We start from the raw sequence: 27,319 nt of genomic DNA on the forward strand, positions 1-27,319 counted from the left end.
TCCTGGATATTGGTACTGCTGCTCTTTTGCTAGGCTGAGTATAACTTGTGTTGATCATAGAATCATAGAATCAACCAGATTGGGAGAGACTTCCAAGCTCATCCAGCCCAACCTAGCACCCAGCCCTGTCCAATCAACTAGACCATGGCACTAAGTGCCCCATCCAGGCTTTGCTTGAACACCTCTAGAGACAGCAACTCCACCACCTCCTGGGCAGCCCATTCCAATGCCAATCACTCTCTCTGACAACAGCTTCCTCCTAACATCCAGCCTAGACCTCCCCTGCCACAACTTGACACTGTGTCCCTTTGTTCTGTTGCTGCTTGCCTGGCAGAAGAGACTGATCCCTGCCTGGCTCCAACCTCCTTTCAGGTAGTTGTAGACAGCAGTGAGCTCTGCCCTGAGCCTCCTCTTCTGCAGGCTGCACACCCCCAGCTCCCTCAGCCTCTCCTCACAGGGCTGTGCTCCAGACCTGTTGGTATTCACTTGGTTATCTCATTAAATTTGTTCTCATTTCAAGCTGGGCCTCTTCTCTCCTTTTCCTCTTCCCCTGGGCAGGGGCTACTGAGTGATAACATAACTGATACAGTTTATTCCCAGATATGGGGACAATGAGAAAATCTCATCCTACCTTAATATAGCAGTAGGAAGCCTGTGGGAAGCTTCCTCCCGCAGCGGAGCATGAAAGGTAAACATCAGACCCTGTGATGAGAAGTGTCCTTGGAGCCTTGAGGCTCCCAGGGGCCTGAGCCTGCGACTATGAGCAACCCACGCACAGCTGTCAGGGGGTGGAATCTGCCCGCCTCTGAGGTGGGCACGGCCCAGGGGGCTGACTCTGGCCACCCCCCCTGGGTGGGATCCTTAAGGTGTTTACTGTAAGTTAACCTATCTCTGCCTTACACTTAACCTGGAGCCAATCTGTATCCTCCACTTGTACCAATCTTGAACTAAGTCAGTTGTCTACACCCCCTTTGGGGGCTATAAAGGTCACTGTATCGCCCTAATAAATTGCACTGCTGCGCAGAAGCCACAGAGTCGACTCTCAGTGCCCCGATCTCTCGCCGCACCGGTCTCCGACCTCCAACAGAAGCCCACTGATTTTATTTGCTACTATACACTGTCTAAACATCTAAGAGCACATTTAGGAACAATTCTACTGATTTGCATTAAGTCCCACATGGAATTTGGAAGTACAGTCTCATGTATTGCCAAAGCATAGAGTGGTTGCTAATGGCAAGTTGGCAGTGAGGCTGTCCTTCCTCAGTTTGGGACCTGAGGCAAGTCATGGAACCAGTATGGCTGAAACTGCTCAGTCTCAGGTCCTGGGGTAAATGCCTTGGTGACTGCAGCTTGTGACCTGTGAATATCCCCAGGCAGCCCATTCCAGTGTCCAATGACTCTCTCAGTGAAGAACTTTCTCCTCACCTCCAGCCTAAATCTCCCCTGGCACAGCCTGAGGCTGTGTCCTCTCGTTCTGGTGCTGGCCACCTGAGAGAAGAGAGCAACCTCCTCCTGGCCACAACCACCCCTCAGGTAGTTGTAGACAGCAATAAGGTCTCCCCTGAGCCTCCTCTTCTCCAGGCTAACCAATCCCAGCTCCCTCAGCCTCTCCTCGTAGGGCTGTGCTCAAGGCCTCTCCCCAGCCTCGTTGCCCTTCTCTGGACACACTCAAGCATCTCAATGTCCCTCCTAAACTGGGGGGCCCAGAACTGAACACAGTACTCAAGGTGAGGTCTAACCAGTGCAGAGTACAGGGGCAGAATGACCTCCCTGCTCCTGCTGACCACACCATTCCTGATGCAGGCCAGGATGCCACTGGCTCTCTTGGCCACCTGGGCACACTGCTGGCTCATGTTCAGGTGGGTATCAATCAGCACCCCCAGATCCCTCTCTGTCTGGCTGCTCTCCAGCCACTCCGACCCCAGCCTGTATCTCTGCATGGGGTTGCTGTGGCCAAAGTGCAGCACCCTACACTTGGAGCTATCGAATACCATCCCCTTGGACTCTGCCCATCTGTCCAGGTGGTGAAGGTCCCACTGCAGAGCCCTTCTGCCCTCCAACCCAGCCACATCTGCCCCCAGCTTAGTGTCATCTGCAAACTTGCTGATGACTGACTCCATGCCCTCATCCAGGTCATCTATGAAGATGTTAAAGAGGATGGGGCCCAGCACTGATCCCTGGTGTTCAAGGCAGGACTGGACGTGGCACTTGGTGCCATGGTCTAGCCTTGAGCTCTGTGGTAAAGGGTTGGACTTGATGATCTGTGAGGTCTCTTCCAGCCCTGATGATACTGTGATAATATGGGAAAACATCTCCACCCGTGTCCTTCTCAACACAAGAAGAGTCCCTTATGAGGCCACTTTACTAGTTTAAGAGCAGAGTCACAGGACTGGGCTGCAAGGCTATGACCACAGTGGGGGCTGTTTGTTAATGTGTTCCCACTAAGCACAACTCTTCCTTTCTTCTCTGCCTTCTGCAGCCATGCAGGAGCATGGTGTTGCTCCTGCTTTGGACTATGTCTGGCTCAGAGACAAAGCTGGTGTTGAGTTGTAGTGGAAGAGAGACCATTTGGCTCTGCTGTGAACTTGTGAGAAGCAAGAGCAGTTGAGTGAAAAAGACTGGGGAACTCAAATTTGGGGTTTGACACTCCAGACCTAAAATTTCTGGCTACATCCTAGTATAACTGTGCCATTATAATGTGTCTGTATTGTGTGCTGTCTTAGAAGGCTAACAGGCCTATTAGATGTCCTGGCTTGCCCCAGCCTTCTGCTGATGGGGCAGGCAACAGGTGGGAGGAAAACAAAGGCTTGGGCCATTATGTCTCCTCCCAAAGTGATAAACAGCTACCCACAGGTGTTAAGGCTGAGCAAGCCCTGGGCTCACCTAATATGGTCAGATTGGCAATGCCCTCTGATTGGTGAAGCTCTGTGAACAAAGGAACCTTTGCACTCGGGCAGGGAATAGAAATTGAGCTAAATCGCAAGCAGCTGAGTTGCATTTGCCTCACTCTTCTTGCCTCAGTTTGTGCTGCCTCTGCCACACTGCTCTTGGACACTGTGTTCTGCTCTGCCTCGTGCTTCAGACTAGCTTAGCCCTGATGTTTTGGTCTTGAACTACTGGAAACTGAAGTGCCTCAGTTTTCCCAGGAGAAGGCATTTAAGTGCTTCACGAGGTGGCAAAAAGTGCCACTGCCATGGTGCTCTTTGCACACCTGCAAGAGATCCTGCCTGCAGCTCTGCAAACCTCCATGCCAAGAGGAACCAGGATCAGGTCTGCCTCTCTCTTAGCGTCCTGGGAAGATCTGGAAGACTCTCAACAGATGAGCAGTTCCAAGACTGCCCTATAAGAGACAGGGACTACCTTGGAATTCCTACTCCACCACAGTGAGTAACACAGACTTGCCCTAGGGCTGTAGTTTGACTTTTATTTGTAAGTGAGGCAAAGCCATTTTGTGGCTAAACTTTTCCAGTTCTTCTGATGCTCCTAAAAGCATGAATTGCCCAGAAGCATCCTTGTGAAGATTTTCTTGACCAAGCTAGAACCCAAATGTAACTCATTTGCATAGAGTTGTGGGCAGGGCTTGCCAGAAATAAAGTTAACTATATCTTTTATAATTCCTGCCTCATTAATTGCCCCATTTAATCATCTGCTTGATCTGCAGCAGACAGCCCTGAGCATGCAGTTCTGTATGTGTAAAGAGTGGCTGAGCTGTCATCTGCTGAGGTTTCTTTCTGGTGGTTACACCTTTTGTTGTTATATTTTTTTTAGCAAGTTAGGCTGATTCAGTAAATCTTACTCTTTAAAGTTTGCTTCTTCAAACTATTCTTGCAGAGCAGGAAGATGGACTTTGTCAGTCAGCCTTTGCTTGGAAAGGTTTGAGTCTAGAAGTGATCAGCACAGCTGGTGTTATGATCTGAAATTAAGCAAGTGTGGATGATGATAGCCTAAAATTAATGCTTTTTGGTTTGAACCTTTATTGCAACTGTTAGTAGGTTATTAATTTCTTAATCCATCTGCTCCTCTTGCCTGATTGATGTTCATCATAAATCCTTTGCTCTTGGCTGGCATAAAACATTCAAAAAGAAGTAGATATTTCACCTCTTTTCATACCTAAAGGCAGTTTAAGTTTCATAAGGTGTGTGATGGTTTGGGAGTTACTTGCCCACCCCCCACCCCGAACTCTTATGAAATCACTCAGATTAGACTCAGCTGAGCTGAAAATGAAGGAATGAAGCTTTATATTTACAGCTTAGCACAATATACAAGCAGGAATTTATAATATATGCAGCCTTAAAAGAGAAATATGCAAGTTAAAAAGCAATACAGAAACACAGCAGCCCTCCCAGAAACCAGAGTCCCCAGGAGGGGCTCCCAACCACCCTTCCACCTCCTTTCCACTCCTCTACCTTATCCCAGACTTTGCATTATGTGCAAGGTGAGCTTGGAGGATCAGCCAGGGGAGTTAGAAAGCAGAATGATTAGTTACACAGAAAGCAGGTGAGGGAGAAAAGTACAGACATCAGCTGCAATAGAGACCCACTGTGTTATCTGTTCTGTGTTCTTGTTTTCAGACATCTCAGCCTATGAGTGCAGCAGACATCACTACTGCTTCCTTTTCACAGCCTGTAATCTAATTCTCACCAAAAATAGTCCATCCAGGCTCAAACTAGCACAATTGTGCAGACTGATGCATGCTAACTGAGGTTGGGTATGAGAGCAGGGTCTTCATGGAACCACTAATCCCCTCATTTGTGTAAATTATTCATGGTAACTCAGAAGGTGATTCTTGAAACTTGATTAGCAGCAAATGAGTGGACAGGAAGAATGCATAGCTGAGGTGCTGTGGTTTTATACTGTGCACAAAGCCTACAGGCAACCAACACTTGATTCACTGACCTAAGGAAACTTACTTAAGGGAAAGATTCTAAATACCAGCCAGTTATATTCTTCAGAGAATATCCACAATGACAAGATTAAAGTGCCTTCCTGGTTTTGAAAGGATAAGTTAGACAGCAGATTAGGGAGAAAAGTGCATACAGGCAGAGCCAGAGAACAACTCTGTTATCTGTGCTTGTGTTCTTGTTATTACCCATCTCAGCAAGCCTATGAGTGCAGCAGGCATCACCATTGTTTCTTCCTCACAGCCTATAATCCAGTTCTTTTCCCTAAAACTAGGGAGAAACACAAACTGTTAATTTGTCTTTCTACAATGTATGAGCAGAAAAGCAATGGGAATTTGCAAATCAGCTTTGATATTGTCTGGACCACGTAGTGCAGGTATCTCTCTGTTAGAAGTTATTTCTGAGGTTCTTGCAGATAGAAAGTCTCCTGCCCCAACAGAAACATCAAGCCTAAATTTCAGTCTGTCAGATTAGCTGAAGTGGCTTGCAAAATGCTACCAGATCAGTGTGTTTTAAATTTACATCTGTCTTTGGTTCACTTTTACAAGCATGGACTGCATGTGGCACAGAAAGCATTGGAATGAAATCCTTTTTCCTCCTTGCTGTGATTGCTTTCCAGGAATAGCACAGTCCTGATTGGTGTGAATCTTTATTTTTCACCACAGAAATGTTAATAAAACTTTATTCTTGCTGGAGAGGCTGAGGGAGCTGGGAATGTTTAGCCTGGAAAAGAGGAGGCTCAGGGGTGACCTCATTGCTGTCTACAACTACCTGAGGGGTGGTTGTGGCCAGAAGGAGGTTGCTCTCTTCTCTCAGGTGGCCAGCACCAGAACGAGAGGACACAGCCTCAAGCTACGCCAGGGGAGATTTAGGCTGGAGGTGAGGAGAAAGTTCTTCCCTGAGAGAGTCATTGGACACTGGAATGGGCTGCCCGGGGAGGTGGTGGAGTCGCCGTCCCTGGAGCTGTTCAAGGCAGGACTGGACGTGGCACTTGGTGCCATGGTCTGGCCTTGAGCTCTGTGGTAAAGGGTTGGACTTGATGATCTGTGAGGTCTCTTCCAGCCTTGGTGATACTGTGATACTGTTGTTCCCCTTTCCTCCTACCTACATATACATTTTTTCTTTAATATCCTCTCTATATCATTTAGGGGCTATTGATAAATTAATATCTTGTTACTCTGCTTAACATCTTCACTTGGAATCTCCTTTGCTCTTCCTTCTGCTGAAGCTAGGTTTTTTTCAGGAAAACATTTTTCCTTCACAGTCCCCCTTTATCTGATTACCTGTCTGGTGAATGTGGGTGTAGTCTAGCTGGACTGCAGCAAAGCCTTTGACACTGCCACAACAAGCTCCTGGCACAGCTGGCAGCTCCTGGCTTGGACAGATTGACTCTGATATGGGTCAAGAATTGGCTGGATGGCCAGGCCCAGAGAGTGGTGGTGAATGGTGCCACATCCAGTTGGCAGCTGTCACTAGTGGTGTGCCCCAAGGATCAGTGCTGGGCCCAGGCCTGCTCAATATCTTTATTGATGATCTGGATGAGGGGATTGAGTCCAGCATCAGCAAGTTTGCAAATAACGCCAAGCTAGGAGCAGGTGTGGATCTGCTGGAGGGTAGGAGAGCCCTGCAGAGGGACCTGGACAGGCTGGATGGGTGGGCAGAGGCCAATGGGATGAGATTGAACAAGGCCAAGTGCAGGGTTCTGCACTTTGGCCACAACAACCTCAAGCAGCACTACAGGCTGAATTCAGAGTGGCTGGAAAGCAGCCAGGCAGAGAGGGACCTGGGGCTACTGATAGATATTAGGCTGAAGATGAGGCAGCAGTGTGCCCAGGTGGCCAAGAGAGCCAATGGCATCCTGGCCTGGATCAGGAACAATGTGACCAGCAGGACAAGGGAGGTCATTCTGCCCCTGTACTCAGCACTGGTCAGGCTACACCTGACCAAAAGGAGGCTCAGGGCAGACCTCATTGCTGTCTACAACTCCCTGAAGAGAGGCTGTAGCCAAGTGGGGTTGGTCTCTTCTCCCAGGCAACCAGCAACAGAAGAAGGAGACACAGTCTCAAGTTGCACTGGGGAAGGTTCAGGCTGGCTGTTAGGAGGAAGTTGTTGGCAGAGAGAGTGATTGGCATTGGAATGGGCTGCCCAGGGAGGTGGTGGAGTCGCTGTGCCTGGAGGTGTTGAAGCAAAGCCTGGCTGAGGCACTTAGTGCCATGGTCTGGTTGACTGGCTAGGGCTGGGTGCTAGGTTGGCCTGGATGATCTTGGAGGTCTCTTCCAATCTGCTTGATTCTATGGTTCTAACTGGTTAAATTTGTGATAGGTTATTCTGTGAAAAGTTTATTCTTTTATTCTTTCCTTTTTTTTTTTCCTTTAACAGGAAATTATGGGGAAAGTGGCATGGAGGCCTTCAAAGAGCTGGCTGCCCAGGAGGGTCTCTGCATTGCTCACTCTGACAAGATCTACAGCAATGCTGGGGAAAAGAGCTTTGATCGCCTGCTCCGCAAGCTGCGAGAGAGGTTACCCAAGGCTCGAGTGGTGGTTTGCTTCTGCGAGGGGATGACAGTCAGGGGGATACTCATCGCCATGAGGCGCCTGGGAGTGCTTGGGGAGTTCCTGCTCATTGGAAGGTAAGGCTGAGTGTGATCTTTGTGCCTGTCTTCTCCTTCTTGTCCCACACGTAGTCATTTCATTATTTACTTGTCTGGGAATTAGAAGCAGTGGAAAGGTGGTAGAGAGAATATCAGGAAGGGCGTCTGAAGTTGCATGTCAATTTCATTGATGGTGTTAACCTTTGCTGAAGTGAATGTTAATTGCTAAATCTTTATGGATATGACATTGGTGGATTTGTGCTTTTGTATGCTCCAGGGGGACATTTCTTATATAGGTCTTGGAGCCAAGTAGGGAGTGAGGAACTCTGAATTCAGAATGCGATCTGTGTGATGTGCCATGGGCTAGTTGATTAGCTAGGGCTGGTGGATAGGTTGGAGTGGATGATCTTCGAAGTCTCTTCCATCCTGGTTGGTTCTATGATTCTATGTGTTTCACTAAAGATGCCTCCTGATAATTTGAAACTCAGTTACTGAGTGGTTGGGATTTATTCTTCACTGAGAGAGTCATTGGACACTGGAATGGGCTGCCCGGGGAGGTGGTGGAGTCGCTGTCCCTGGAGCTGTTCAAGGCAAGATTGGACGTGGCACTTGGTGCCATGGTCTAGCCTTGATCTCTGTGGTAAAGGGTTGGACTTGATGATCTGTGAGGTCTCTTCCAACCTTGGTGATACTGTGATATTGTTTCCAGTCTTAGGATTACAACCCAGCATCCTCAGTTGTTTCTGACCTTTCTTGTTGACTACTTGAGCGCTGCTGTTATGCAGACTTGCTTTTAAAGCATCAGACTTGCTGATGGCCAAGCTGGTATGTCTGTGTGATTTATACCACCAGAGTAACTGCAGCTGTGCATTGGACAGGCAAAGGCTGTCTTTATCAAAAGGAGAATTATTACTTTTTTGTTCTAGTTGAAGTCTTGTTCTGAACCTTGTTCAAGTGGTGAAGACTGATGTTTTCTGTCTTTAGTAGGCTGATAATGTCTTTAATCTTCCCATTTACTCTTATATGGTGTTTAACCACTGTTCCTTCAACACTCATGGTACTTGTCTCCATACCTGTGTAACTTCTGTTGCTTTGCTATTGAGCTGTTTTTCTGATCCAGCCAACATCTTTTTGTCCTTCACTTTCTTGAGTCATTATGTCTGTCATTGTCACAACTGGGATGCTCTTCAGCTGTTGCATGCCATAATACTCACCTTTCCCTGATTGTATTGCTCTTCAAACCCCATAATTATTATTTCTTCGAAGTCAGATAGTTTTCAGATGATTACTTAGGCCAGATTAGCCATCAGTGTTCCTTCTTTCATCCTTTTTTCCTTCTCTTTTGTTTTGTTGTTGCAGTCTCTGATTGCAATCTATTTGAAGCAGAGACTGCCTCAAGGAGGTTGTGTAGCTATAGCACATGTGAAAACCCATCTGCATTAAAATGAACCAGTAAGACACTATGGGAGATGGCATTATAATCTAGATTTCTGCAGAAGCTTTTAATCTGCATCACTGGAAATGAATAATGATACATTTCAGCATTGGTATGCTTTTTTTCCCAGTGAATAGGAGAAACTAACTCTAATTAGACTGGGCGTCTCTGCAGTTTTATGCAGTACTGGTTTTATTCATCTCACTCTGCAGAGGCTTTTGATTGTTCACCTGTTTTTTGGTGCACCCTCTTTATGCTGTCTGTACTGAGAGACAGGAAATCAGTGTCCTGTATTAAGCACCCAAACTAGGTACTGTGGAACAAACCTTAGTTTCCTATTAGGCCTTTTAGCTGATCTCCTGCTCTATGGATATGTGGAATATTTCTGCTTGGAATTTTTACTGCAAGCCTTGAACAAGCATTATGCTACTCTGTTTAGTTCAATAGTTTGTCTCAGAATATGCTCAGCAGTGTTGCTCTGAGATTTTGTCACAAATTCTTGCTTAATTCTCTCACACGAGGCTGGGGAGAGGTCTGGCAAACATGACCTATGAGGAGTGGCTGAGGGAGCTGGGGTTGGTTAGTCTGGAGAAGAGGAGGCTGAGAGGGGACCTTATTGCCCTCTACAGCTACCTAAAAGGAGGTTGTAGTGAGGCTGGAGCTGGTCTCTTCTCCCACATTGCTAATGATAGGACAAGAAGAAATGGCCTCAAGTTGCATCAGAGGAGGTTGAGGTTGGCTGTTGGGAGGAAGTTCTTTCCTGAGCAGGTGGTCAGGCACTGGAACAGGCTGCCCAGGGAGGTGGTGGAGTCACCATCCCTGGAGGTGTTTAAAAGGAGAGTGGATGTGGTGCTTGAGGCTATGGTCTGGTGATGAAGGCTGCTGGGATGAAGGTTGGAGTGGCTGATGCTGGTGGTCCTTTCCAGCCATAGTGATTCACAGTGATTAGATGTTGTGCTGAGGGCTTTGGTTTAGTCAAGGACTTGTCAGTGTGAAACTAATGATTGGACTAAATGAGCCTGAAGAGCATTTCCAATCTAAGAAATTCTGTGATTCTGTAATTAAATGCTATCAATGGAATTTCACTGCACATCACAACGTGGGTTTGAGGCAGGTTGTCACATCTCCTTTTGTGCTGGTAGTTGAGTGTGAGAGTGTTACAAAGGGGAAATTAATTAATGCAAGATGACATTTTCCCCAGAATTAATGTTGTTTATTAATGTTGATCTTCAGAACTCTGATTATTAGTTTTGATATTCAGAACAGTGGTCAGCACCACTAATTTCAATAATATAATAATGAAAATATCTTGCAGATAATAAAGTAGATGAAGTAATAACCAGCAAAATATAGAAGCATTAATTGAACTGGAAGAGAAGGTTCCTGTGGCCAAATGCTGCTTGCGGTCAATGTGCCACTTGCCCACTAGATGGACACAAGGAGCTCTTTCTGCTTATGGCAGAAGGCAATGGAGAATTACAAAGAGCCTTTTAAGTGTTTACTCACAAAATTATTATTACTGGACTCGTGGGGCTAGCTACAGTCCCAGACAGTACCCAAATGCTCTTGGGAACCCTGAGAGAGAGGTGTCATCAGCAAACTTGCTGAGCAGACTCTGTCTGTCCTCTCATCAATGTCAGTGATGAAGACCCAGTTCAAACGAAGTAACCCTGGGGTGTATTAGGAAGAGTGTGTCCAGTAGATCAAGGGAGGTTCTCCTTTCCCTCTGCTCTGCCCTGCTGAGACCTCATCTTGAATGCTGTGTTCAGTTTTGCGCTACCCATTTGAAGAGAGAGAGGGATCTGCCAGAGAGGGTCTGGTGGAGGGCTATGAGGATGATCACAGTATCACCAAGGTTGGAAGAGACCTCACAGATCATCAAGTCCAACCCTTTACCACAGAGCTCAAGGCCAGACCATGGCACCAAGTGCCACGTCCAATCCTGCCTTGAACAGCTCCAGGGACGGCGACTCCACCACCTCCCCGGGCAGCCCATTCCAGTGTCCAATGACTCTCTCAGGGAAGAACTTTCTCCTCACCTCCAGCCTAAATCTCCCCTGGCGCAGCCTGAGGCTGTGTCCTCTTGTTCTGGTGCTGGCCACCTGAGAGAAGAGAGCAACCTCCTCCTGGCCACAACCACCCCTCAGGTAGTTGTAGACTGGAGGGCACTGCCTTATGAGGAGAGGCTGAGGGACCTGGAGCTTTTTAGTCTGGAGAAGAGAAGACTGAGAGGGCATTTGATAAATGTTTATAAGTATCTGAAGGCTGCCAGAAAGGTGGTGAGGGGGAGGGAGGACAGGCTCTGCTCATCTGCTCCCTGTGACAGGACAAGGAGCAATGAATGTAAGTGGCATCAAAAGAGGTTCTGCCTCAACACAAGGAGGAACTTTTTTACTGTAAGGGCCCCAGAGCACTGGCACAGGCTGCCCAGAGAGGCTTTGGAGTCTCCTTCTCTGGGCACTTTCAAGGCTTGTTTGGATGTGTTCCTCTGTGATCTGTGTTAGATAGCATTGTCCTGCTGTGGCAGGGAGCTTGGACTCGATGTTCTCCTTGGGTCCCTTCCAGACCCTAAAATCCTGTGAGCCTGTGAAGCTGTTGAACAGGACTGGACTCAGCACTGATCCGTGTGGAACTCCACTAGTGACAGCTCTCCAGCTGGACCTACCAGCAGTCATTTTAATTTTGACCCATGAGTTTTTTTTTTTCACCTAATTTCTACTCTTGTTCCATTAGGTAGGGCCAGTCAGCAAGTGGTGGGCATTTGGCTACTGACCAAGGCTAACACTACAGATGACACAGGTTTCTCTTTCAGTCCTGTCTTCACAAATATAAATGAGAGTATCACATACCTGACTAAAAAGTCTGCCTGCCTTTTCTTCCCAGACCAGTCCCTAGTGCCAGTGGCTCGTGCATTAGTTACAACTGACTGAGAATATTCTGCTGCTAGTTTGAGATGTTTTCCACAAACAAGATGACCTTTGAAGGATGTTACTGTGCTCTTAAATCAGACTAGCTGAAAGGAAGAAAAGATGCTGCATGCTGCCTCCACTGCACAGCATTTTGGTTTCCCACAGGGCCTGCCCCATCTTTGAGGAATCAATAAGAAATGTCCACCTTCTCTCAAAGTAGCTGAAGTGCTTTGCAGCCTCACTCTGTTTAACTAACTTGATTTACCCCAAAATGTGATTAGCTATTTCCAATTAAGTACATAAGGGTTTACAAAGGAATCGATAAGAGACACAGTATGTTGCCAGTAAAGGGGGGAAAAAAAACCTCTCTTGTGCTGGTCTAGGTTAGCTAGGATAGGTTTAGGCTGGAGGTGAGGAGAAAGTTCTTCCCTGAGAGAGTCATTGGACACTGGAATGGGCTGCCCGGGGAGGTGGTGGAGTCGCTATCCCTGGAGCTGTTCAAGGCAGGACTGGACGTGGCACTTGGTGCCATGGTCTGGCCTTGAGCTCTGTGGTAAAGGGTTGGACTTGATGATCTGTGAGGTCTCTTCCAACCTTGGTGATACTGTGATACTGTGTGTGATACTGTTATGCTGGCTTGCTATGGCTGGAAATGTGGTGTTAAGAAAACTGGTGGTGCCCTCTACAGCTACCTAAAAGGAGGTTGTAGTGAGGCTGGAGCTGGTCTCTTCTCTCAAATTGCTAATGATAGGACAAGAGGAAATGGCCTCAAGTTGCATCAGGGGAGATTTAGATTGTCTCTTGGGAGGAAGTTCTTTCCTGAGCAGGTGGTCAGGCACTGGAACAGGCTGCCCTGGGAGATGGTGGAGTCACCATCCCTGGAGGTGTTTAAAAGGAGAGTGGATGTGGTGCTTGATGAAGGCTGCTGGGATGAAGGTTGGAGTGGCTGATGCTGGTGGTCCTTTCCAAGCACAGCGATTCACAGTGATTAGATGTTGTGCTGAGGGCTTTGGTTTGGTCAAGGACTTGTCAGTGTGAAACTAATGAATGGACTTGATGATCTGGAAAGGCTTTTCCAATCTGAGAAATTCTCTGATATGAAAGAACCCAAAGGGCTAGCACAATATACTGCAGAGGAAGGCAATTAGCCAACAAGAAGTTTACTTTTCCTGCTGTAAACAGCAGGAAGAGGACTATTTTCTCTGTCTGCTACCTCAATGGCCAAAGATGCACAGAATGACTGAGCCTGGTGCTGTTGATACTCTACGTCAATGTTTAGATGTAATCAGAGCTGTAGCTGGTTTTGGATTCAAATTGGTGGGTTAGAATTTGAGTAAATTCCATGAAATGCCAAAATCATTCACGATCAATGTTCAAATACTTCCAAGCTCCAACTGAAATTAGCAATCAAGCAAAATATTATCAGTGAAAAAGCCAGGCAGAGATTGGTCTCTTCTGCCAGGCAAACAGCAACAGAACAGGGGGACACAGTCTCAAGTTGTGGTGGGGGACGTCTAGGCTGGATGTTAGGAGGAAATTGTTGTCAAAGAGAGTGATTGGCATTGGAATGGGCTGCCCAGGGAGGTGGTGGAGTCACCATCCCTGGAGGTGTTGAAGCAAAGCCTGGCTGAGGCACTTAGTGCCATGGTCTGGTTGATTGGCTAGGGCTGGGTGCTAGGTTGGACTGGATGATCTTGGAGGTCTTTTTCAACCCGGTTGATTCTATGAACTTGGCAACAGCAACCATTTCCTGAGCATTATCAAGGTTGATAATGGGTTCTGTTGCTTATTTAACTGTCTGAAACCTTAACATGTCAGTCTCTACAAATTTATATTGCTTACTCATTCATGGTGCTTTTTGTAGTTGCAGTTTGGCACCCATTAAATGTGATGAGAATTCATAATCAGCGTGGATGCAAAGGGCATTATGTGATGCAAGAAGGCAGGCTTTGTTTTCTCCTCTAACCTAAAACACCATCAACCCATGTTAAAATGGGATTCCATGTCAAGTGCCCATTAAATAGGCATATAGTAAATCACAGAATCAACCAGGTTGGAAGATACCTCCAAGATCATCCACTCCAACCTAGCACCCAGCCCTATCCAGTCAATCAGACCATGGCACTAAGTGCCTCAGCCAGGCTTTGCTTCAACACCTCCAGGGACAGCAACTCCACCACCTCCCTGGGCAGCCCAATCCAATGCCAATCACTCTCTCTGCCAACAACTTCCTCCTAACATCCAGCCTAGACCTACCCCGGCAGAACTGGAGACTCTGTCCCCTTCTTCTGTTGCTGGTTGCCTGGCAGAAGAGACCAACCCCACCTGGCTACAGCCTCCCTTTAGGTAGTTGTAGACAGCAATGAGGTCTGCCCTGAGCCTCCTCTGCTGCAGGCTGCACCCCCCCAGCTCCCTCAGCCTCTCCTCACAGGGCTGTGTTCCAAGCCCCTCACCAGCCTTGGTGCCCTTCTCTGGACACCTTCCAGCACCTCAACATCTCTTGAATTGATGGGCCCAGAACTGGACGCAGTACTCCAGCAGAACTGCCTTTCATCTGGATTTCTCTGTAGTTTGCATTTGCTGTTCATTACTAGCCATTCCATGCCTTGGGCTTCTTGATAGCAATGATGAATTAGATTCTAGAGTAAGGTTCGCTTAGCTGGGATTTTAGAGAACACTTCCATGCTGATCTTAACAGCAGGACAATGTTTATTCAGAGAGAGACAAGAAAATTCAAGAAATATACTCCTCATTTGCTTTTTGGTGGCTCAATGAGATTTCACAGTATCACCAAGGTTGGAAGAGACCTCATAGATCGTCAAGTCCAACCCTTTACTACAGAGCTCAAGGCCAGACCATGGCACCAAGTGCCACATCCAGTCCTGCCTTGAACAGCTCCAGGGGCAGCGACTCCACCACCTCCCCGGGCAGCCCATTCCAGTGTCCAATGACTCTCTCAGGGAAGAACTTTCTCCTCACCTCCAGCCTAAATCTCCCCTGGCGTAGCTTGAGGCTGTGTGGAGTAGCTTGAGGCTGTGTGGAGTAGCTTGAGGCTGTGTGGAGTAGCTTGAGGCTGTGTGGAGTAGCTTGAGGCTGTGTGGAGTAGCTTGAGGCTGTGTGGAGTAGCTTGAGGCTGTGTGGAGTAGCTTGAGGCTGTGTGGAGTAGCTTGAGGCTGTGTGGAGTAGCTTGAGGCTGTGTCCACTCGTTCTGGTGCTGGCCACCTGAGAGAAGAGAGCAACCTCCTCCTGGCCACAACCTCCCCTCAGGTAGTTGTAGACAGCAATAAGGTCTCCCCTGAGCCTCCTCTTCTCCAGGCTAAATAATCCCAGCTCCCTCAGCCTCTCCTCTTAGTGAGGTGGTCAATATTTTTATTCACTTTTCTCTTTCATGATACATGACCTAAACTAGGTTTTGATTATGTGCTAGTTTGAAGCTAGCTAGAATGTTTTGGTGAGAAGAAGTAGATTACAGGCTGTGAAAGAGAAACAATGGTGATGTCTACTTCCTTCATAGGATTGCTGAGATATATAAAAATAAGAATCAAAACACAGATAAAGGCTCTCTGCTTCTGCTGGCAAGCTCTGAGCTGCATCTCTCTCTCTAGCCTGACTAATCCACTTTGCTTCCTAACCCCCTGGCCGAACCTCTGTTCTTCCTTGGGACTGGGGTAAGGTTGAGAGGGGTAGGGGGAAGGTGAAGGGGCAGTTGGGAGCCCCTCCTGGGTACTCAGGTTTCTGGGAGGGCTGTTGTGTTTCTGTATTACCTTTTACCTTGTCTATTTCTATATGTAGCTGTAAATATCTGCTTGTATATTGTGCTAAGCTGTAAATATAAGCTTCATTCAATTTCCAGAGCTGGCTGAGTCTAGTTTGGGTCATTTACAAAGTGTGGGGGGGGAAGCACCCAAACCATCAGAGATTATAATCAAACCTCTCTCTTTGATCTTGTTTCAAAACCATAAAATTAGCCTTTAGGTTTTTCCAGTGAGAGTGACATTTTCAAAAGGTTGCAGGTGAGATATTGATGCTTTTCTAAATATTATTCAATTTTATTAAAACTCTCTTGGAACTCACACTGGAACATGTCCAGAGAAGGATGACAAAGCTGGTGAGGAGCCTGGAGCACAGCCCTGTGAGGAGAGGTTGGAGTGCAGCCTGCAGAAGAGGAGGCTCAGGGCAGAGCTCATTGCTGTCTACAGCTACCTGAAGAAAGGCTGTAGCCAGGTGGGGTTGGTCTCTTCTGCTAGGCAAGAAGCAACAGAACAAGGGGACACAGTCTCAAGTTGTGGCAGGGGAGGTCTAGTCTGGATGTTAGGAGGAAGTTGTTGGCAGAGAGAGTGATTGGCATTGGAATGGGCTGCCCAGGGAGGTGATGGAGTCACCATCATTGGAGGTATTCAAGCAAAGCCTGGCTGAGGCACTTAGTGCCATGGTCTGGTTGATTGTCTAGGGCTGGGTGCTAGGTTGGCCTGGATGATCTTGGAGGTCTCTTCCAACATAGTTGGAACCCTGCACTTAGCCTTGCTAAATCTTATCCCTAAAGATAAAAATATAAAATATAAACCTCCCTATATATATATATTTAGTTTAATTTCTTAATTCTAATGAGCCAATTAATCACTTTTTTCCTCTCCAAGGATGACAAACTGAAGTGAAAACTTTTCTTGAACACTTATTTAGTCATTTAAGAATTAAAAAAAACCCAAACATTTTTATATTTGCTGTCAAGTCTTGCTATACAAATTGTTTTCCCTGCTCCAGCATAGAAATATGTCATCGCTGTTATTATCAGTTCCAGTCCTTGGATTATTAGGAAACACTGCCTTTAGGGGTGTGTTATTGACTAAAAGTTATCACAATTGCCTGAGCTGTGTTTGCAGAAACAATAAATGTTTTGACAATCACATCAGGGTAAAAATACCTCAGGTTGCAATTTAAACACCTTTCTTTTTAGTCCTGGGAAGCAGTGACTGAAGAGCTTTATAGCTGCTGTGAATAACCAGCTGGCTCTTGTACTGCAAGTGCAATGTGATGCCTGTTTGAGTCTTTGACTCACTGAACAGAGAAGTGCAGAGTACAGTGTTGTGGGGAAAGAGCATCTGTTGCCATAGACTACCTGATTTTCATTCGTTGTGCCCTTTTCTTTTGTAGAGGCCTTGCTGGAGAATCCCTGGTACCTTTCCAAGGCTGGAAAACGCACTCAGTGTTCGGCAATCTGGGGAGGTGAAGGCAGCTTAGGCAGTGGAGGTGGTGAGAGGTCTGAAATGGAGCTCTGTGAGGAAAGGCTGAGGGAGCTGGGGGTGTGCAGCCTGGAGGAGGCTCAGGGCAGAGCTTATTGCTGTCTACAGCTACCCAAAGGGAGGCTGTAGCCAGGTGGGGTTGGGCTCTTCTGCCAGGCAACCAGCAACAGAACAAGGGGGCACATTCTTGAGTTGTGCCAGGGGAGGTCTAGGCTGGATGTTAGGAGGAAGTTGCTGCCAGAGAGAGTGATTGGCATTGGAATGGGCTGCCCAGGGAGGTGCTGGAGTCACCATCATTGGAGGTATTCAAGCAAAGCCTGGCTGAGGCACTTGGTACCATGGTCTGATTGATTGGCTAGGGCTGGGTGCTAGCTTGGAGTGGATGATCTTGGAGGTCTCTTCCAACCTGGTTGATTCTGTGACCATGCAAAGATTGTAATCTGACAGCTCAATGTGTAATATTTCTCAAGTTGAACTTACACTGAAATCATGGCAACTGGTGGCAGATCCTTTCAAAAGTCAAAACTCTCTCTTTCACCTTACTAATGCTTCCTCAGCAACACTCGACTGGAAGGACTGCTGAACTGGCCACATTTTACTCACATTTCACTTCAGTCACTACCAGCTGAACCTTAGCCTGGTTATTTATGTAGGAGAATAAGAAGAAAAAAAACCCCCAACCCCCAAAATTGCTCCCAAGCTTGATAACTAACCTGGTACTTATCTTTACTGAGTTTAAACTGTACAAATTATCCACTGTGAGCTATTTGTGGGTAAGCCTTGGTACCTAGGGCTCATGCAGTTATTTTTCATGCTGGTGATTTGGCTGTATTGATGCTTTCTGTGGGGAGTAAGTTTCAGGTTCTTTGCTTCTGGCCCTGTTTTGCTCTACAGCTGAGGTACAAAGGAGAAAAGTACCCTACTGCTGTTTAGTGTAGTAGAAAGGGACTGTGTCCTCCTTCTGCTTTAGTGAATAAGACTAAATTATTTGGTTTCAATCTAAAGAATCTATTGCTGAATGTCAACTCTTGCATGTTAACATAAGGATTGGGAAAACTGAGTAATAAGTGAGATTTAAGCACTTCTGCATGCAGAAATAACAACCTGGATGTGACTCCAATGCTGGGTTCTGTTGATTTCTCACAACAGGCTCAATTTCAAATGAGCAATCACTAGATTTTCTATACTTTTCCTCTAATACACCTCTGAATAGATTACCTTTACCCTCTCATCATGTAGTATTTGCATTTTTTCAGTTGCTCCTTGCATGCTGCTTTTTATTCCTTGCCTTTTCATTGATCCTTTCTTGATCTCCCTGTCCACATTTACCTGAGGCTCAAGACTTTCTTGCCAGTTGACATACTGAACTCTTCAGCACCTGAGGCTGTTGTAAGCCTGTGCTGTTGCTGTAATTGCTTTTCTGTGAAGTCAGAAGGAGCTTTAGCATTTCCTTAATCAGAAGTGGAGATAAGAGAATTACTGACTTGAGAGTCCTACTCATATTACAGAGATACTGGAAACAGGTTAATCTCACAGCTCTTCTACCCTATCTATTTGGTCCTGTTAAGTAAGGCAGATTGAGTCTCTCTGCCCTTTTTGGGAAGTCTCATCCAAATCTGGTCTCCTCCAGCCTGGCTGACTCTGTGATGACAAATGCACTGTTTTCAAGGCTTTGCAGATTACAAATGGCTTGAAGGGACAGTCTTTTAGATCTCTGCAGTGCTCAATAGCTCCAAGTGCAGGGTGCTGCACTTTGGCCACAGCAACCCCATGCAGAGATACAGGCTGGGGTCGGAGTGGCTGGAGAGCAGCCAGACAGAGAGGGATCTGGGGGTGCTGATTGATACCCACCTGAACATGAGCCAGCAGTGTGCCCAGGTGGCCAAGAGAGCCAGTGGCATCCTGGCCTGCATCAGGAATGGTGTGGTCAGCAGGAGCAGGGAGGTCATTCTGCCCCTGTACTCTGCACTGGTTAGACCACACCTTGAGTGCTGTGTTCAGTTCTGGGCCCCCCAGTTTAGGAGGGACATTGAGATGCTTGAGCGTGTCCAGAGAAGGGCAACGAGGCTGGGGAGAGGCCTTGAGCACAGCCCTATGAGGAGAGGCTGAGGGAGCTGGGATTGGTTAGCCTGGAGAAGAGGAGGCTCAGGGGAGACCTTATTGCTGTCTACAACTACCTGAGGGGTGGTTGTGGCCAGGAGGAGGTTGCTCTCTTCTCTCAGGTGGCCAGCACCAGAACAAGAGGACACAGCCTCAGGCTGTGCCAGGGGAAATTTAGGCTGGAGGTGAGGAGAAAGTTCTTCACTGAGAGAGTCATTGGACACTGGAATGGGCTGCCCGGGGAGGTGGTGGAGTCGTCGTCCCTGGAGCTGTTCAAGGCAGGACTGGACGTGGCACTTGGTGCCATGGTCTGGCCTTGAGCTCTGTGGTAAAGGGTTGGACTTGATGATCTGTGAGGTCTCTTCCAGCCTTGGTGATACTGTGAAACTGTGTGAATACACAGAGAGGGGGCCTTTGCTCACAACTCAGTTTGCTGGACACTGGTGAATAGTAATAACATCTTAAAACTGAACAAAAATGACAAGGAAATGTACAGCAAATATCAAATACCAAGCACAAGAGGATAAATGTTTATTCTTTGTGGTTTTAGAAAGAGACTTGCTGCTATGTTACAATTAACTAGGCATACTCACTAAATATGCATTGTGGCATCTTATGGAGGCTGTGACCACACTGCTTAAGTGGAGATGTTGAGCACCAACACAAGCAGCTGTGCCACTTGTCCTGATGACCACGGAAGAGGTTGGCTGGGAGCTTGGAAAGGAATGTTTCTGTATGAAAGTGCTGTGGTTCTTTCAGACTGTATGAGCATGCTGAGTAAAGCTTCAGTTTCTCTGACACTGCTCCAAAACCTGCTACTGCAAGTGAGAGCTACCTCCAAGTTGCATTCCTTTTCCTGCCTTGAACCAATGAAAGCTGTAGTACAGAATCCAGCCCTACATCTTTTCTAAATGGGAATTTTCCTTAAGACAGAGTCCTTGGATTAGAAAAATACTTTCCTGATCCACTTTTAGTATTCAGTGCTCCATGTACTATCTGGATTGCGTGGCTTACAGACTGCAGCTCCCACCATAGAACTAGGCTTTACAGTCAGGTTCTGTTCATTGCCAGGGCAGGGAAAACTTCATGTACCTGCCCCTGACCTCTCCAGGTCCCTCAGCCTCTCCTCATAAGGCAGCCCTCCAGTCTCCTAATCATCTTTGTAGCCCTCTGCTGGACCCTCTCCAGCAAATCCCTGTCTCTCTTATTTAAACATGATTGGAATAAAGCAAGAAGCCTTTTGTTAGAGAGCTCTAGTTAAGGAATTAGCTAAATGGCAGATGCTTGTGGCATGTAGCTTTGGCTAAATACTTAAAGAGGGAAACTTAACTGGAACACCTAGATGGGGCCAGACACCCTGCTGTGCTGAGCTTATACAAGGATTGGAATCCAATTCCTTCCAGCTAATGCATTCTGGAAGTGGTGAAATGCCTGTTGATTTGTTTTCTCTGAAGATGAGTTGCCTTCACACACTGCCTTATCTTGCCAACTACCACAAACCTATGTTTTTTTGTCAGGTTTCTCTATGTTTCCATTACTAGAGGAGGCTATGAAACAAATTTACCTTGACTACTTGATCTAATCTGCTTTAGTAATGTGTCAGTGAGGTAAGACATCTTTCTGTTGAATTAAAATGAGCTGAACAGTGTGGTGAAGTATCTGTGAGGTTAGCTTTCATGGCACTGATAATGCTCTCAGTAAGAGCTTGATTAGTGTATGCTAAAAGCAACACCAGGGTGTTTGCTCCTATGAGAGGGTAGATGACAATTTTAGAGTCACAGAATCAACCCAGCTGGAAGAGACCTCCAAGGTCATCCAGTCCAACCTAGCACCCAGCCCTTCTACTATCACAAGGCAGAATGTTTGATGGCCACAGCCCAGAGCCAAGCAGGGGAAGCTGCAGGGGATCAGCTTTTGGGATCTCCTTTTTTTTCCCCCAGTATACAAGGACATGATAGATGCACCTCACAGATTTAATTCTGGCCACGCTCCCTCTCAGTAGAATTTGGATGCTGGATTTTGTATTTTGTGCTTGCAATCACTCTCATGCACTGAGAAGAAATGATAATGACCTAGATGGCACCAGCCTTTTAGACTGTCTTGTAAATTGCACAGTACAGTTTCAGCTAAACAGTGCTGGGTGCCCTCTGCTCAGGACTGCTGGGTATTGTCTAAGAGCATGGGGACACAGTCTCAAGTTGTGCCAGGGGAGGTATAGGCTGGATGTTAGGAGGAAATTGTTGATGGGACAGAGCTGAGTGATAGGTTGGACTGGATGAGTTTGGGGGTCTCTTCCAACCTGTTTTTTTCTATGATAAGTTCTGCACAGAGAGTGTGATTGGCATTGGAATGGGCTGCCCAGGGAGGTGGTGGAGTTGGTGTCCCTGGAGGTGTTCAAGAAAAGCCTGGCTGAGGCACTTAGTGCCATGGTCTGGTTGATTGTCTAGGGCTGGGTGCTAGGTTGGGCTGGGTGATCTTGGAGGTCTCTTCCAACCTGATTGATTCTATGAAAAGGATTTTACATGTAGGGCTATAGTGATGTTACTTTCAGCTGAGGACTGCTTTTCATATCATCCTTCTTTGATACACGAGGTTGTGTATCTGTACCTACAAGGTGCTGTGTTGGTGTAGCATCTATTAGTTTGTTACTTCAATGGCCAAATCCCCTGCAGTGCCATTTCAGAGAGTGCCAAATAGAGGCTCCAAAACAATACAGGAATTCTCTTCACTGACATGAGCAACTTGAATTAGGTCAGAAAACTGTGATTTTCTTACTGCTTTTAGAGGAGTGGTGATCACTTAGAATCATTTATTGGAAGAATTTTATTTGGTCTGTTTGCCTTGGAAAATACACACCAAGAAGCATCTGCCTCTCTTTGAACTATGGATGCATTTTGTTGCCATATGTCCTTGGCTGAGCTAGAACAGGCTGAATTCTGTTCAGTGACTGTACATTCCAGCTCAGTCTCTCCTAAGAAACTGCACTTTCTGAAGTGAGTGTGATGTTTTGGCAGACACTGTCCTCTAGTAAAAATGATAGCACTTGATGTTTATAGATCCTACCAAGAATGGGGATGCAGAAAAGCTCTTGCTTATACTTGCTTCTGTAATCACTGCATGACACAGCACCTGTGAGGAGAAGCAGACAGAGCAGGTGAGCCTACACTCAGCAGTGGGTTTTTCCTTTCTATGTATGTTATATCCAGTGTACAGCTGAGGCATCACAAAGGTCAGGCTCTCTTCTTTAGAGGCTGGTGTCCAAACAGGACTCTGTCCATTTGTTCTTGGATCACCATGTGCACTTTCCCAGGAGCAGGGAGGTCATTCTGCCCCTGTACTCTGCACTGCTTAGACCACACCTTGAGTACTGTGTTCAGTTCTGGGCCCCCCAGTTTAGGAGGGACATTGAGATGCTTGAGCGTGTCCAGAGAAGGGCAACGAGGCTGGGGAGAGGCCTTGAGCACAGCCCTACAAGGAGAGGCTGAGGGAGCTGGGATTGGTTAGCCTGGAGAAGAGGAGGCTCAGGGGAGACCTTATTGCTGTCTACAACTACCTGAGGGGAGGTTGTGGCCAGGAGGAGGTTGCTCTCTTCTCTCAGGTGGCCAGCACCAGAACGAGAGGACACAGCCTCAGGCTGTGCCAGGGGAAATTTAGGCTGGAGGTGAGGAGAAAGTTCTTCCCTGAGAGAGTCATTGGACACTGGAATGGGCTGCCCGGGGAGGTGGTGGAGTCGCCGTCCCTGGGGCTGTTCAAGGCAGGACTGGACGTGGCACTTGGTGCCATGGTCTGGCCTTGAGCTCTGTGCTAAAGGGTTGGACTTGATGATCTGTGAGGTCTCTTCCAACCTTGGTGATACTGTGAGACTGTGAAATCCAGTTCCCACCTGCTGCTGAGTCCAGTCTGGGGTTTCCCCAGGGCCTGCACATGGCATTAGTGGTGACAGTGACATAGCTGCCATCAGGGCGGGTTGGTATTGATTGTGGTGTCTATGTATATTGCTTCCTTGGTACTGCTTCATTAAAGAAGTTTTAGTTTACTTTTCTAATTCATAAGTCTCTCTTCTTTTCCCTTCCTGGAGGTGTTGAAGCAAAGACTGGATGAGGCACTTAGTGCCATGGTCTAGTTGATTGGACAGGGCTGGGTGACAGGTTGGACTGGGTGAGTTTGGAGATCTCTTCCAACCTGGTTGATTCTATGATTAATAGAGCATCTTTCAAACATCTAATGGCCAGCCCAGCCCCTACTGTGACACCATAACAACAGTGTCCTGGAAAGTTCAAATATGCTAGACATGACTGTCTTGAATGTGAAGGACTTTTCCTTTCAACGTTTTTGGCTTCCTATTCACTTTTGGTAAGATCCATTTCTGTGAAGTACTACTGAATTATAAAGGGCAATACTGAGATGTGCTTCAGATTGCCTTGGCCTGGATGCAGGACCTTGCACTTGGTCTTGAACTTCATGAGCTTGGCTTGTGCCCACCTCTCCACCCTGCCCAGGTCCCTCTGGATGGATCCCTTCCCTCCAGCCTGTCTGCTGCACTACACAGCTTGGTGTGGTCAGCAAACTTGCTGAGGCTGCACTCAATGCCTCTTGTCCATGGCACTGACAAAGATATTGAACAAGAGTGGTCCCAGGACTGATCCCTGAGGGACTCTGCTTGTCACTGGCCTCCACTTGGCCGTGGAGCCATTGACAGCCACTCTTTGGGTGCAGCCATCAAGCCTGCTCTTTGTCCATCTCATGGTCCACCCATCAAACCCATGTGTCACCAGCTTGGAGATCAGCATGTGGTGTGTGACAGTGCCAAAAGCCTTGCTCAGGTCCAGGTAGATGACATCAGTTGCTCACCTCTCATCTATCCATGTTGTGACCTGTTCATAGAAGGCCACCAGGGTTGTCAGGCAGGATTTGCCCTTGGGGAAGCCATGCTGGTTGTACCCTATCACCTCTGCACTACTCTGCTGTCTCAGTAGTGCCTCCAGGAGGATCTGCTCTGTGATCTTACCAGGCACAGAGGTCAGAGGGACTGGCCTGGAGTTCCCCAGCTCTTCCTTCCTACCTTCTTTGAAAATAGGAGTTATGTTTCCCCTTCTCCAGTCAGTGGGGACTGCACCACATTCAAGTACTTGTTCACTGGTGCAAGAATAACACATTCTAACCAGCAGGATATAGGATCATTTTATTTTCATTTGTTTCAATTAAAAATCATGTATAATCTCCTGAAGCAAGGGAAATAATTAGCTGATGTATTTTGCTGAATGGCTGAAAGCTTTGCAGTACTTACTAAACCATTAAGCACTAACACAAATGCATGCAAATCACACTGTAATACATTTGGTCCATTTTAAAAGGCTGATAAGCTGATTTCCAGTAATTCAGCAATTGAAGAAATGTGATGCTGCTTGTTCAATGTAAAATTCAAGTGTTTGAACCTCATCGTACACAGTGAAATGAAGCCTTTCCTTTTGACAGTTACAGTATCACAGTATCACCAAGGTTGGAAGAGACCTCACAGATCATCAAGTCCAACCCTTTACCACAGAGCTCAAGGCCAGACCATGGCACCAAGTGCCACGTCCAGTCCTGCCTTGAACAGCTCCAGGGACGGCGACTCCACCACCTCCCCGGGCAGCCCATTCCAGTGTCCAATGACTCTCTCAGGGAAGAACTTTCTCCTCACCTCCAGCCTAAATCTCCCCTGGCGCAGCCTGAGGCTGTGTCCTCTTGTTCTGGTGCTGGCCACCTGAGAGAAGAGAGCAACCTCCTCCTGGCCACAACCACCCCTCAGGTAGTTGTAGACAGCAATAAGGTCTCCCCTGAGCCTCCTCTTCTCCAGGCTAACCAATCCCAGCTCCCTCAGCCTCTCCTCGTAGGGCTGTGCTCAAGGCCTCTCCCCAGCCTCGTTGCCCTTCTCTGGACACTCTCAAGCATCTCAATGTCCCTCCTAAACTGGGGGGCCCAGAACTGGACATAGCACTCAAAGTGTGGTCTAACCAGTGCAGAGTACAAGGAGAGAATAACCTCCCTGCTCCTGCTGGCCACACTGTTCCCAGTCCAGGCCAGGATGCCATTTCTCTTGGCCACCTGGGCACACTGCTGGCTCATCTTCAGCCTACTACATACCAGTACCCCCAGGTCCCTTTCCTCCTGGCTGCCCTTTTAGGGTGCAGATAACAGACTCATCAATACTTTTCCGGAGAGTCAAAAGTGTTGGGGATTTTCACTCTGGCAAGCCATTCACCCAAACTAGAACAAGCAGATCTCTAAAGCTTTTCAGTTGCCTGGCCTGTGGAAGAACCCAGCTGTTTCTATAGCAACTGTAATGGGCTAGCAATGATGTAATTATTCAACAACCAGCTGAAATGCATATCACCTTATTGCAAATACTGGATACAAGTAAACATTGAGTCATCTAATTGCAGGTATGAATAATGTTCCCACCTTCCTTAACAAGTTACTACAAAGAAGAAAAGGACTCATACCTGGCTGGTCAAAATAATAACCACATGCAATAATTGGGAAGAGGAGGAGATGTCTTTGTTGCCAAACTCTGTTCTTTTCAAGCATTGGAGGTCTCTTCCAACCTGGTTGATTCTATGTACAGTGTAGATAATGACTGAAAATAGGTTTTTGTGTTGTTAGCCAACTTGAAAAACTTTCAGCTGTGCTAACCATACAGTCTGGTGCTAGGTGTACTTCTTTTGCTGACAATAATGTGCCAGTGACTCAAACTGAGTCATTGTCACACCAGCACCTAGCTGGTTCTTTAGAGTGGAGCAAGCCCAATGCTGGATACACCAGCTGCTGCTGATTACTTTTCTCTGTTGGCTGCCCTTGAAAGAAAAGACCTGTGATGGTTTGGGTGTTGCCTGCCCCCCCATACTTAAGAAAAATCACCCAGGCTAGACTCAGACAAGCTGGAAGTTAAGGAATGAAGCTATATTTACAGCTCAGCACCATTTACAACCAGACATATATATATATATACACAAACAGTTATATACAAGTTAAAAGTAATACAGAAACACAGTACCCCTCCCAGAAATCAGAGTCCCCAGGATGCTCCCAACCCAAGCCCTCTTCCTCCTCCCTTCAGAAATGACCAGATCAGTCCCTGTATATCTCACATGATGAATCTGGAGATCTGAGGTGAGATGTCCAAAAGATGACACGGAGGTCAGAGGAAAAAGGGTTATGTCAGATTAGTGTGAAGGCAGAAACAGCCACAGAGACCAGACCACCAGACAGAAGGCACAGCCAGAAGTGAGAGCTGAGCAGCAAGTGCCTTAGCTGTGTTTTGACCAGTTGCATTTCTCAGCAGAAGAATGGCTGATACAGGCTGCTGTTGTTTTCTTGTCTTACCTGTCACAGCTAAGGATTTAATTCCTCCCAGTAAAATAGTCCAATTAGCCTCAAACCAGCACAGGACCTAAATTATTTTTAAACATTAGAGGTAGCTGTTGTCTTCTGTGGCTTGGAACTTTATCTTCCATAGATCAGTTGACAAGTGCAAATAGAACAAGGGGACATAGTCTTAAGTTGTGCCAGAGAAGGTCTAGGCTGGATATGAGGAGGAAGTTGTTGGCAGAGAGAGTGATTGGCATTGGAATGGGCTGCCCAGGGAGGTGGTGGAGTCGCTGTCCCTGGAGGTGTTGAAGCAAAGCCTGGCTGGGGCACTTGGTGCCATGGTCCGGTTGATTGTCTAGGGCTGGGTGCTAGGTTGGACTGGATGATCTTGGAGGTCTCTTCCAACCTGGTTGATTCTATGTTTCTATATGAAGAAGCCTTTCTTGTTCTGTTTTACTTCCTACTATTCATTTGCATAGGCATTTCTGGAAAATTAATTTGCAATTAATCAGCAATCTTAGTCTGAGTGATGACTGTGTTTGACTAGATCTGTGGCTCCTGTCTGGGCAGGCTTTCTTTGCATCATTCAGAGAACTTTGGCTTCTTTCACGGTGTGGAAGGACAAATGTCAACTGTGCAGCTGCCTTTTGTACTTCTGTGCTTTCTTCCAGAGAAGGAACTGTCTGCAAGCTGTGATGCAAGTTGATACATTGGCTTTTCTCTGGCAACTGTAAGGCCTTTGCTTACCCTGCCTTCTTCTTTGCTTCTGCTTTTGGCCTTGACTCCCTTGCTTT

The 27,319-nt window shown here is 47.0% G+C and overlaps 1 protein-coding gene across 4 annotated transcripts in view; it reads left to right on the forward strand.

The window, feature by feature from the left end:
- Positions 1-27,319, forward strand: part of GRM1 (glutamate metabotropic receptor 1) — a 175,015-nt gene that overhangs the window by 29,977 nt on the left and 117,719 nt on the right. For all 4 annotated transcript variants that reach the window (XM_064158266.1, XM_064158267.1, XM_064158269.1 and 1 more), the window contains exon 3: positions 7,281-7,530. In XM_064158266.1, coding sequence (XP_064014336.1) covers positions 7,281-7,530 — 250 coding nt within the window. The remainder of the gene's footprint in view (positions 1-7,280; positions 7,531-27,319) is intronic.

The sequence above is a fragment of the Pogoniulus pusillus genome, chromosome 18 (genome assembly GCF_015220805.1).
Source record: "Pogoniulus pusillus isolate bPogPus1 chromosome 18, bPogPus1.pri, whole genome shotgun sequence".
NCBI lineage: Eukaryota > Metazoa > Chordata > Aves > Piciformes > Lybiidae > Pogoniulus > Pogoniulus pusillus.